Raw genomic sequence first — 12894 nt, 5'->3', positions numbered from 1 at the left:
AGTGTATTTATATCTGTGTTCTCTGTTTGTCTGTTGCCAGTTCATTTTGTTTGTCAAGCCAGCATTTTTCCCCTTGCTCCTGTCTTTTTCTAGTTCCTGTTGTCTAGTTTTCCCAGTTTTGACCATTCTTCCTGCCCTGACCCTGATCCTGCCTGCCACTCTGTACCTTGTCACACCACCCTGGATTATTGACCTCTGCCTGCCCTGACCCCGAGACTGCCTGCTGTTCTGTACCTTATGGACTCTGATCTGGATTACTGACCTCTGCCTGCCCTTGACTGACCATTTTGCCTGCCCCCTGTTCTAGTAATAAACTTTTGTTACTTTGACACTGTTTGCATCTGGGTCTTCTCCTGAAACATGATACCAGGAGAAGATAATTATAATTATTTTATTCAGCCACCGGCACAACAGGTACTGGCCGCAACAGGCATGGATTCTTTTAGGGGGCATGACGGCCACATAAACGGGATGCCACCGGGAAAGTCGAGGCATTATCAAGTGCATGTCAAATTGGGAATGAGAGACTGATGAAGTGTGTGCAGCCTGTGCAAATAATGTCTTTAATGCAACTCTTAAATGCCTTTAATGCGACTCTCTTCAAATAATCATTAGAGTCGCACCATGCAGCCTTACAATCTATTAAAAATCAAAACATGTAGGCCAACATTTGTATCACAACTACTTTGTTAACTGCTCAACATAGAATAGCCACAAGTGCAAATCATTTGGAGAAAATGTCCTTTCTAATTTATTCAGCTATATTCGATTGTATTCTTCATACTATAAAATAATATAAAATAATGCCATGGAATTCTAAGCAAATATTGTCTGCTAAATGAACAAGTGTAGCCCACAGCCACATGGCATAGCCAGATCAGGGCCTAACGTAAGGACAACTCAGAGCCTGCTTTTCTGTTCTTCTGAAATTGACTACATTTACTTCATATCATGTTTCTTTAGACCTGTCTAAAATAAATAATGGATGTATTGTAATGGTGTAGGCTATATTACATGTATTTATTAGACTTTTTAAAATGTAGATGTTCCAAAGGTCTGCATCAGTTGCTTGTAGGCTATGCGTGGAAGCCAGGAGATGTTAAATGTGTTTATGTTAATTAACGGTCAATTACCATGAGACAGCCAGTTATTCACTTGACAATCACCGGCTGACAAAATGTAATGACCGCCACAGCCCTACTAGTGATGGCTGTTTTTCAGTCTCTTGATCCCAGCTTTGATGCACCTGTACTGAACTCGCCTTCTGGATGATAGAGGGGTGAACAGGCCATTGCTCGGGTGGCTGAGGTCCATGATGATCTTGGGCTTTCTGTGAAACCAGGTGCTGTAGATGTCCTGAAGGGCAGGCAGTGTGCTCCCGGTGATGCGTTGGGCTGACCACCCTTTGGAGAGCCCTGCTGTTGCAGACGGTGCAGTTGCCGTATTAGGCGGTGATACAGTCTGACAGGATGCTCTCAAAGGTGCATCTATAAAAGTTTGGGGATCTTAGGGGCCAAGCCACATTTTTTTCTGCCTCCTTAGATTGAAGAGGCGCTTTTGCACCTTCTTCACCACAATGTTTGTGTGGGTGGACAATTTCAGATTATGAGTGATGTGTACGCCGAGGAACTTGAAGCTTTTCACCTTCTCAACTGTGGCCCCGTCGATGTGGATGGGGGCATGCTCCCTCTGCTGTCTCCTGAAGTCCACTATCAGCTCCTTCATTTTGGTGGTGTTGAGGGAGAAGTTATTTTCCTGGCACCACTCCGTCAGGACCCTCACCTCCTCCCTGTAGGCTGTCTCGCCGTTGTTGGTATTCAGGCCTACCACTGTTGTGTCATCTGCAAACTTGATGATTGAGTTGGAGGCGTGCGTGGCCACACAGTCTTGTGGGGCCCCTGTGTTGAGGATCAGTGAAGTGGAGGTGTTATTGCCTACGTTCACCACCTGGGGGCGGCCCGTCAGGAAGTCCAGGACCTAGTTGCACAGGGCAGGGTTCAGACCCAGGGCCCGAGCTAAATGATGAGCTTGGAGGGTACTGTGGTGTTGAAGGCTGAGCTGTAGTCAATGAACAGCATTCTTACATAGGTATTCCTCTTGCTCGTGCAGGCTTTAGCCTACACATATAACTGAATTAGTTGACCATCTTGAGATGTACCCACTACTGTCCTTGTTTGTTGTGATTGAATGTTAAAGACACACCCAAGAAACTCCCACATCAAACCACACCCCCAACACAACTCTCGTTTACCATTTAGTCATGACCGCTAGCGTTTCCTAAAGGCTGCTAGCATTTCCTAATGCAAAACGCAGCATTATATGATGGAAAATGCATCATACAGGCTGTATTTCTGTATTTTGAAAGTTACTATATATATCTAGAAAACGTAATTGCTGATATTCAAACCATTTTGGGACTATATGAACAATGGACTAATGAAACAAATACCAAAATGCTCATTAAAGGAATTTTCCTTCTCAATAGGGGGTGCTGTTTTCACTTTGTAAAAAATTCATTCCCAAATTAAACTGCCTCGTACTCAATTCTTGCTCGTACAATATGCATATTATTATTACTATTGGATAGAAAACACTCTCTAGTTTCTAAAACCGTTTGAATTATATCTGTGAGTAAAACAGAACTCAAGTTGGAGCAAACTTCCTGTCGGGAAGTGAGAAATCTGAAATCAGGCAATCTGTTCTAGGGTCAGTTTATTAATTTGCATGTATTCTATTGGTCGACATGCACTGCATACGCCTTCCCCTGGATGTCAGCAAGCAGTGAGAATTGGAATGGTGTTGCTAGGCAGATCTGAGGCCATATAAAGGGTTTTGGAACGTGGGGTGCAGTCTTTCAACGTTCGCCATGACGCAAGACAGACCTCAGGAATGCATTCTGAAAAGCTCTCGTTATAGGAGTTAGATATATCCGGCTCTGATTTTATTCGATATAGGTGTTAAAGACATCCTAATGTAGTTATTTTAAACCGAGTTATATCAGTTTATATCAGTATATTGCGATTTTCGGATATTTCTTTGTGCTGCGTTATAGTGAGTTGGGCACGTCTGGGCCACATAGCTAATGTTTGCTGCTAATTCCTAAGTTGAAGACGGCAATCTACAACCGAGCAACGATGATTCTGGACAAAGGACAACTTGCCCAAGATTCTGATGGAAGCTCATCAAAAAGTAAGAACTATTTATGAAGTTAATTCGTTGTTCTGTTGAAAAATCTTGACCTACTATTCCGCCATTAATTTCGGTGCGGTCTCGCTTTAACGCACGCTGTATGTCGTAGTAACGTTAATTTTTAAAATCTAACACAGCGGTTGCATTAAGAACTAATGTATCTTTCATTTGCTGTCCAACCTGTATTTTTTAGTCAAGTGCCTCTATTAATATTGGCTGGATTCACAAGATCTTTGTCTTTCATTTGCTGTACGCTGTGTATTTTTCATAAATGTTTTATGATGAGTATTTAGGTAATTCACGTTGGTCTCTGTAGTTATTCTAGTTGCTTTGGTGAGAGTTGTGATGGTGGCTGCAATGTAAAACTATGATTTATACCTGAAATATGCACATTTTTCTAACAAAACATATGCTATACAATAAATATGTTATCAGACTGTCATCTGATGAAGTTGTTTCTTGGTTAGTGACTATTTATATCTTTATTTGGTCGAATTTGTGATAGCTACCTATGCAGTAAAAAAATGGTGGAGAAAAAAAAGTTGTGTCTTTTGCTATCGTGGTTAGCTAATAGAAATACATATTGTGTCTTCCCTGTAAAACATTTTAAAAATCAGAAATGATGGCTGGATTCACAAGATGTGTATCTTTCATCTGGTGTCTTGGACTTGTGATTTCATGATATTTAGATGCTAGTATTTACTTGTGGCGCTATGCTAGGCTATGCTAGTCAGCTTTTTTACTGATGAGGGTGCTCCCGGATCCGGGATTGTGTGCAAGTAGAAGTTAAATTGAGCAGTGGTGAAAAACAAGGCCAAGTCAGGCAGTCACCCTTTAACTGGCATATTGCAAAAGTCTAGTTTAATAGAAACCTTTTTTTTAATGTGATGAGATAATGATGGTATTATGTTGTGAGTCATTATTACTAATATCACTCAGAAGCAAAAATATGAAGAAATATACAAAAATATGTTTCGGTTTTGACGTGGGCTAGTACAGTGAGGATAGCTACCGTAATCAAATTAGCTAAGAAACCTATTCAAAACCTTTTCCCCTTGTCCCTTGGAGAAGTGCTTTGAACATTGGTCCCCTCTCAAACCATTCCTGACAAAAACATCTTCACACCAGTTATGTGTCATCCCCTGAACCAGGGTGTGAAAACCCATCTGGGTATGTAACTAAAGAAGGTGTGTGTGCGTGGACATGACAACATGGCTGCACTGCACAGAGCCTCTACAAGAGAGATAAAAGCTTATTCAGGTCCAATTCTCCCAGAATTCCCATAAATGAGCCATGGAGCAATCCGGGTCTATCATCGCTACATGGAACGTGTTTGAGACATGCACAGAGAGAGAGGGGTGACACGTCATACAGTACACCAAATCTCAGTGTGGAGAGAAAATCCAGTCGGCGCTGATTCACATGCAGTAGACAGAGATAGTGGGGACTACGACACTTGAGAACCCGGCAATGGGAGATTATAGCTATTATTTGTCTTAATTTACACCCTGCTCGTAATGTTAAATTCCCCTCTGAATAAAGCCGTCCCTTGTAGGCTGATCCGGCTGCATGTGTGATGGGCTTTTATTGACTACAGGAGAGAGTGGATCTGTGAGGGTTAGCCTAGCCCGGGGTGCGCCCATCCAAACGGATGTCACCAGGCAGCAGAGAGCCTGGTAATGGCCCCCCTGGGACGCTCCACTGCCGACCTACACCCCCACACAGACACAGACACACTGACATACACACACAGGGACACACACATACCCTTACCATTGCACCCCAGATTTATGTTAAAACTCAAGTGTCTCACTCCCTCCAAGCCCTAAGCACTATTCATTCTACCCCATCCAAAGCACTGGAATACCTCCCCTTCATCATAGTGAAGACAGAACACAGTGGCAAACAGCCCATAAGAGACTAGCCTTAGGTAATTAATATAATCCAGTTTCACGTGAAGCCTCTCTTTTACCCCTCTCCACTCCTCTGAACTTACAGCTCCATGTTCGTTTTAATTCCTCATCCACACATGATCTCATTTGAGTCTGTGCATATCAAAACATTCATCACTTTGGGCATCAGATCTAAAGGTACACCTCCCAGCGTGGGATGGGGTTACGCCCGCAGCTCCCAGAAGGCCACGTTTAGATCGCCTGTCCGTCAAGCCCCGTCTTGAAGGAACCCCTCTATCTCTATATGGTCTCTCCTCTCAGCTTCTCCGTGATGTTTTGAGCTAACCTGTCCTCGTGGTGACTCGAGATTAACAAAACGACCTTTTCCTCCACGTCAAAGTGCCAGGGCCCATCGCGTCAGCGTCCCTACACCGCGTTTGGTGACTTTTCTCTCCCCTTTTTGACTGGGTTAATGTCCCTCAATGTGGATCATTTGAGGAGTGATGTGACACAAGGTGACGGCAGTGAATGTACTGGCTGTGGTCAGCATGGTGGCCTCTGCACAGTTGGAAGTCTCTTTAGAAGACATGTCTCATCTCTGTGTCTCCTCTTCCTGAGGGGACATCTGAAGAGAAAAAAGGGAAAGGAAGGCACTGAGTTAAGTATTGGATGCTGCTGCTGAGATGGCAGACAGCTACCTAGACAAGAAACACAACAATGCTAAGGATTTGTGGCCCCCCTGGCAGTCTCTTTGAGATTAGGATGATTGCCAGCCTTGTTACAGTAGAGTCTTTGTTCCAAGGTCACTGTTGACCATTACAGCATTACAGTTGAGTCACATATTCCTGCAAGCAAACATCCCACTGATCACACACTGGTTGAATCAACATTGTTTCCACATAATTTCAAGGAAATGACGTTGAACAAATGTGGAACAGACATTGAATTTATGTCTGTGCCCAGTGGGATAGTGCTATTAGGATTACACTGGTTCCTATGAATGCCCTCTGGTCAACTGGATGGAGAACTGGGGCCTTTTCCCTGCATCTCTACAGGTTAGCACTGGTGGGAGGCATGACCTGATCAGAGATGGCAGACTGGAGTCTAGTGCTGTGAGATTATTCAGGTCACAAATGGCCACCATTTCAAAGGTAATCTGATATCCCCATTAGTACAAACAATGAACTATAAAAACAAAATGCATGTACTTTTTAGTTGTACATACAGTACATACAGATAACAAAAAGTGATTGAACTAAAAATCTATTTTATGATGATCACATAATGACAGCCAAAAGCTAACTTGTTTTGTTGAGTAACCAGAAATGTGTGCTGACACTGACATCATGTGTGAGTGTGTCGTGAAGAGTCAGGATGGAGGTAGCTAGGAAAAGGTGTGCAAAGGCCAGACAGAAGAGATTGTGCGAGAAAAAAAAACATTGTTGACAAGATGAAAGGGTTAACAGAGGAGAGTATATGTTCTCTATGCAATTAGTCTCACTTTTAGATACAAAACATGAACACCACATGTACAGTGTTGGTCCCATGTTTCATGAGCTGAAATAAAAGATCCCAGACATTTTCCATAAGCACAAAAAGCTTATTTCTCTAAAATGTTGTACACAAATTTGTTTACATCCCAGTTAGTTAGCATTTCTCCTTTGCCAAGATAATCCATCCACCTGACAGGTGTGGCATATCAAGTAGCTGATAAACAGCATGGTGCACCTTGTGCTGGGGACAATAAAAGGCCACTCCAAAATGTGCAGTTTTGTCACACAACACAATGCCACAGATGTCTCAAGTTTTGAAGGAGTGTGCAATTTGCATGCTGAGTGCAGGAATGCCGCCTCCAACGTTGTTTTCGAGAAAGTGGCAGTAGGTCCAACCGGCCTCACAACAGCAGACCACGTGTATGGCTTTGTGTGGGCAAGTGGTTTGCTGATGTCAATATTGTGAACAGAGTGCCCCGTGGTGGCGGAGGGGTTATGGTTATGGACAGGCATCAGCTACAGAAAACAAACATAATTGCATTCTATTGATGGCAATTTGAATGCACAAAAATACTGTGTCGAGATCCTGAGGCCCATTGTGAGGCCCATTATTTTTAGGGTATCTGTGACCAACAGATGCATATCTGTACTCCCAGTAATGTGAAATCCATAGATTAGGGCGTAATCAATTTATTTTAATTGACTGATTTCCTCATATGAACTGTAACTAAAATCAATGAAATTATTACATGTTGCATTTATATTTTTGTTCAGTACAAGCTAACATTTGCTAGCACCTCTGTCTACCAAACTAGGAAACGTTAGCTAGCTAGCAAATGGTGAAACCAAAGATACTGAACATAATGACGAAATGCTTGTGTCCCAGGCCTAAAAATGGGATTTGTTGTCCACAGAGCGGAACAGAAAGCTGTCAAGCTCCCGCCTATTCCTCTCTTTGAATTGGTGAATACATATAGTTATTTGAAAACCTTTCTGGATATTCGATGAGGAGTTTTGATGTCAACCGTTGTATTCAATGAAGAGTGAGATGCTATGCTAGCCTCATGAATAGGCATAGATGTCTCGAATTTCAACAGGGATAACTCTGATATAAAGTGTTTTTTCTCAAAGTTGCCAGGATGTCACATGCATCACACTTACAGTAGCAGTCAAAAGTTTGGACACACCTACTCATTCCAGGATTTTTCATTATTTTTACTATTTTCTACAATGTGAAATAATAGTGAAGACATCAACACTATGAAATAACACATATGGAATCTTGTAGTAACCAAACAAGTGTTAAACAAATCAAAATATATGTTATATTTGAGATTCTTCAAAGTAGCCACCATTTTTTGGTTACTACATGATTCCATGACACATAAAACTAATTTATACCTTGACTAAAACTCCTCACTTGCTTAATAATGAATGATCTGCTTAACATGGACAGATTTGGGGTGGAGTAAACCCACCCTCTCGCTCTAAACCTAAATCATCTACTAGAATACAGAAATACTGTTGAACAATTTAGCATGCAAGGTAGCTAGCTAACTTGCTAGCTAACTAGCTACATACATTTTGCTAGATAGTTAGCCTCGCTAGATAGAAAACGTTTTAGGAATCTAGCTCACATCGACATGACAGAGTTTGCATGTCATTTGTTTAGCTTCTTTGATTAGCACACTAACTTTTGCTAACTTAGCTACAGTCTCTAGCTAGGTAGCTGGTAATTTAGCTAGGTAACATCCTTTGTCAGCACACTAACATCAGTGTTAGAATACTAGCTAACATTAGCGAGCTAATATTAGTTTAACTAGCTAGATGATAACTAGCTAGCTAACCCATTTCATATGTGGTATTTGTGTTAGCAAGTAAGCACTATTATTGTTATTATTATTGTTGTTGTTATTAGCAGTGGATCACATAACTAACTAGCTAGCTAGGCAAAAGCCTACATTTTAGAAATCATGATAATGTTACTGGTAGAAGTACGGTAATGATGTAATGTCTGTGCTACATTTTCATACCTTCCTCTTCTCTCCCACATTTCCATAAGGTATCAGAGTCCACGATGGAAAAATGCTTAAAGGCCCAATACAGACTTTAAAAAAATCTCAATATCAAATAATTTCTGTGTATTAACTAAACACCTTGCATTTCTATAAAACAAAGGGCATATTGTACTTGCCGTTGCCATAAGAAATAGATTTCACTCAAAGTTATATAAAAGAGGTATTACCAGTTGTGATGGTTCATTACAGTACAGAGGACAGTTACCACGGGCACATTGACCACAATCATGAGGCTTGGTGTGATGATGAAGACCCTTATGATCCCCACCACATTCTCGTGAACACCACTGACACCCATCTCTAGTTTCCTGAATTTCCGCCTGACTGACGTGCCCAAAGTAAACTGCCTGTTACTTTTTAACACATAACCGCCCAACAGAGGCATGTGTAATAACTAGGTAAGGTGGTTGCTGATTAGTGGCATTGGTAATCTCAAATGAAGGAAGGTACTGCAGAACTAGGTACTCTCGCATGTTGATACTCAACCCCAATTAGTACCAATAATCGCCTTATACCAATTAACATCTCTCCATAGACCCAACATTTCACTCTGGTTTAAAAGTTATAACCCTTAATGAAATACCTGCCCTTGATGTGAATGGTGCCTAAGTACAAACCCAACAACTACTTTGATTGACTACTGTGGCATAGTGTAGAGAGAGAGCTAGAAACGTATTGACGCCCGAGTGTCCCTCATCCTGCTGATGCATCTCTGTGTTAGAAATGGAAATACCAACCACATCCTGTATTAGGAGGAAACTCACAAGAAAACATCTTTAACTTGTCTGCAAGACAATAATATTCAATCATCCTATTGTCAAGGTAATCATTCACAAATTCCTTTAAAAATGACCAGCTCTTCCACACTGGGATCAGTCCCACATAGATAACTATTAAAAATTATGTTCTGACATTCTGCCGGTAGTGAGGAATCTTCTTCCGTTTCACTGGTTGCACTTCACCGGTGATCTTTTATCGTTTCAGGATATTGCTGCAGCCTCAGATGATAGATTCTCATAACCTGTAACGAAGGAAACAAAAAAGTGAAAGTAACATGTCCTGGTTTCAAGGGAAATTGATATTTCACATAGATTTCCCTAAGTAAGCATGTCCCAATTTTCAGGAAAACGTTGGACATTTCACCTAGATATCCCTAGTATGACGACTGTGGTATACAACATAGTAAGACGATCAGAACCTGATAAGCTTCTATGCTTCTTCACCCGAGATTGGCCCCCAATTGCTAATCAGTCAATTCTTTATTCTCCAGGCTCTGCTTTGTCATCAAAATGGACAACCTTGCAATGAATGACATGTATTCATCGTGATTTTCCCTGAACTTTTACTGCTTACCTCATTATGAGCAAAACTTGACAAGGACCTTCCCATTTTGGCCATAATGTGTCTGTCACATATTTTTTTACCGTCACCCACTGTCCTGGCACTACGTCTTGTCCCCTCTCGGGGGTTATTCCCATTAGAGAGTTGTATGCAATAGTTAAGCATTGTGTCACTCATAAAGTGAACGTCTGCTTTTCTGAAATCGAACATGCCTGGTATCACATTGTCCACTGTAGTAACTACCCATGCTACCTTCCTCACACCCTCCTCCACAATGCTTGAACCGTCTGTGTATAAGATAAACTCTGGGTTTTCCAACGAATGACTCTATAAACCCATCAGAGAGCTGATCCAAAACAACTCACAACAGTCGTGTTCAAGTAATGCGGTATCTGGAGGAAGCATCAGAGTAGCTGGATTACATGGTGTCTTTTCAACTATGCCCATGTCCCATAGATCTTTAATTACTACTTTAGTAGTGTTCATAGCGTCCTTGCTAATGGAATATTGTTTTGTGCAAGGTGGGGCAACACCTGTCAAGCACAGTGATTCCATATACAAAGTTCCACACTCATTTTCCTTCGTAGTCCAAACAGCATGGTTCTGAACTATAGATTCCTGCATCAATCTTCATTGGACCAATGGAAATTGATAATGGTTTGGTTTGTTTCATATCTGTCTTCCTCTTCCCCCCCAATCCTGTTGCTCTCATCTTCTTGCACGTGTACTGACGACATATGACGATATATTCCATCCGATTTCATATGTACACAAGCTGAGATGGGACATAAGAGGGAGTCTATTAGTTTACCTCTACAGAATCTAGCAAACTCTGCTGCTGAGCCGGAGAGAGCTTCTTAAATTTCTGCACAAGTATTGTGTCATTGGGGCTGTTGTCTTGATTGCATTTTCACTTAGACGGACCCTTCTTCTACTGGCCACTTCTCATAAAATCAATTTTTTTCCCCGACATTCTCGTTGCCAGTGACCAGAAATCCCGCAATAATGATTCACCAGATTTCTCTTTTACTGAACAAATAAAATTGTTGGTTTCACTCGGAACCTTCACAACTCTGAGACACACGTCTCGTGGATGCTTAAAAGTTACTGTCTCTAGAGGTTTGTCTATACTCCCTTTTACAGACTGTGTTCTGGTTGGCCTAAGACATTGTTCGTCACTGCTGTCAGAATCAGTTGACTCAAAGACAAGCAGTGCTGACCAGTTGCTTGAAACCTGATCTGCCTTGCACAACTCAGTGTGAGGATAGAGGGAACAGAGAGGCCACAGGTGGGGGTCATGTCTGACTTTTTCACCCGTGTCTCCTCCTCTACTTTTAAATGGTTCTAGACAGTGAATTTAAAATCTCTTTCATGCTCACATCCGAAAGAGCTGTTCTGCCCTTTTCCAGAGTGGTTTTCTCATTTAAGGACATTACATTAACGTCAAAAGTTGTATAATATATATCTCTATGTTTATATATTTATCCCCAAAATGTGTATATATATATATATATATGTCACGGCTCTTGTCGGAATGCATGGACCAAAACGCAGCGTGGTAAGTGTTCGTGATGTTTTATTAATCAAAGAACACTCGAAAACAGTTCTGTCAGGTGCAGACACTAAACAGAAAATAACTACCAACAAAACCCAAACGAAAAACGTATATATGATCCCCAATCAGAGACAACGATAGACAGCTGCCTCATTGGGAACCACTCAACATAGAAATAAAGAAACTGGAATGCCCACCCTAGTCACACCCTGGCCTAACCAAAATAGAGAATAAAAACCTCTCTATGGCCAGGGCGTGACAGTACCCAAAGGTGCAGACTCTGGCCGCAAAACCTGACTCTAAAGGGGAGGGTCCGGGTGGGCATCCCTTCACGGCGGCGGCTCTGGTGCGGGACGTAGACCCCCCTCCGCCCGCAGATCCCTCCCCTTTGGTGGCGGCCCTGATGCATGGACCTTCACCGGAGGAACCAGACCACCGATCATCGCCGGAGGATCCGGACTGGGAACCGTCGCTGCAGGCTCCGGACTGGGGACCGTCGCTGGAGGCTTAGTACGTGGCGCCGGAACAGGTCTCACCGGACTGAAGAGACTGGCAGCCTAGTGAGTGGAACTATCACAACACATCCCGGCTGGATACACACTTTAGCTCGGTGAGTGTGGAGAGCTGGCACAGGTCGCACTGGGCTATGACGGCGCATTGGAGGCATAGTGCGTAGAGCCAGCGCAGGACACGCGGGACCGTGGAGGCGCACCGAAGGTCTGGAGCGCAGTGCTGACACAACTCGTCCTGGCTGGGTACCCCCTGTAGCCCGGCAAGTGCGGGGAGCTGGAACAGGCCGCACTGGGCTGTGCTGGCGAACCGGGGACACCGTGCGTAGAGCTGGCGCAGGATAACCTGGGCCGAAGAGACACACCGGAGACGAGGAACGCTGAGCCGGCACAATCCGTCCTGGCTGAATGCCCATTTTAGCACGGCCACTGCGGGGAGCTTGCACAGAGCGCACCGGGCTGTGGATGCGCACTGAAGGCATGGTGCGCAGAACCGGATAGCACGGTGCTTGACCGGTCACTTGCTCCCCACGGTAAGCACGAGGAGTTGGCTCAGGTCTGAACCCTGACTCTGCCAATCTCCCCGTGTGCCAATCTCGTTCCTGCCTCGCTGCTCCAACTCCTCGTAACGTCGCCGTTCCGCCTTTGCTGCTTCAATCTCCTCCTTCGGATGGCGATACTCCCCGACCTGCGACCAGGGTCCTTTTCCATCCACGATCTCCTCCCATGTCCACTCGTCCCTTTTTCCATGCTGCTTGGTCCTTTGGTGGTGGGTTCTTCTGTCACGATCGTCATGGGAAGAAGTGGACCAAAGCGCAACGATAGACAGCTGCCTCT

The 12894-nt window shown here is 43.2% G+C and overlaps 1 protein-coding gene across 1 annotated transcript in view; it reads right to left on the bottom strand.

Moving 5' to 3' along the window:
- Window positions 1-12539, bottom strand: part of LOC120052240 (teashirt homolog 3-like) — a 194174-nt gene extending 181635 nt beyond the window's left edge. Inside the window, exon 1 of the mRNA XM_038999064.1 lies at window positions 12404-12539. Within this exon, the coding sequence (XP_038854992.1) occupies window positions 12404-12539 (136 nt within the window). The remainder of the gene's footprint in view (window positions 1-12403) is intronic.
- Window positions 12540-12894: the final 355 nt, after the last annotated feature.

Source organism: Salvelinus namaycush, chromosome 1, assembly GCF_016432855.1.
Source record: "Salvelinus namaycush isolate Seneca chromosome 1, SaNama_1.0, whole genome shotgun sequence".
NCBI classification, from domain to species: domain Eukaryota; kingdom Metazoa; phylum Chordata; class Actinopteri; order Salmoniformes; family Salmonidae; genus Salvelinus; species Salvelinus namaycush.
The sequence above is the reverse complement of the archived record's forward strand: the minus strand, read 5'-3'. Positions and strand labels throughout refer to the sequence as shown.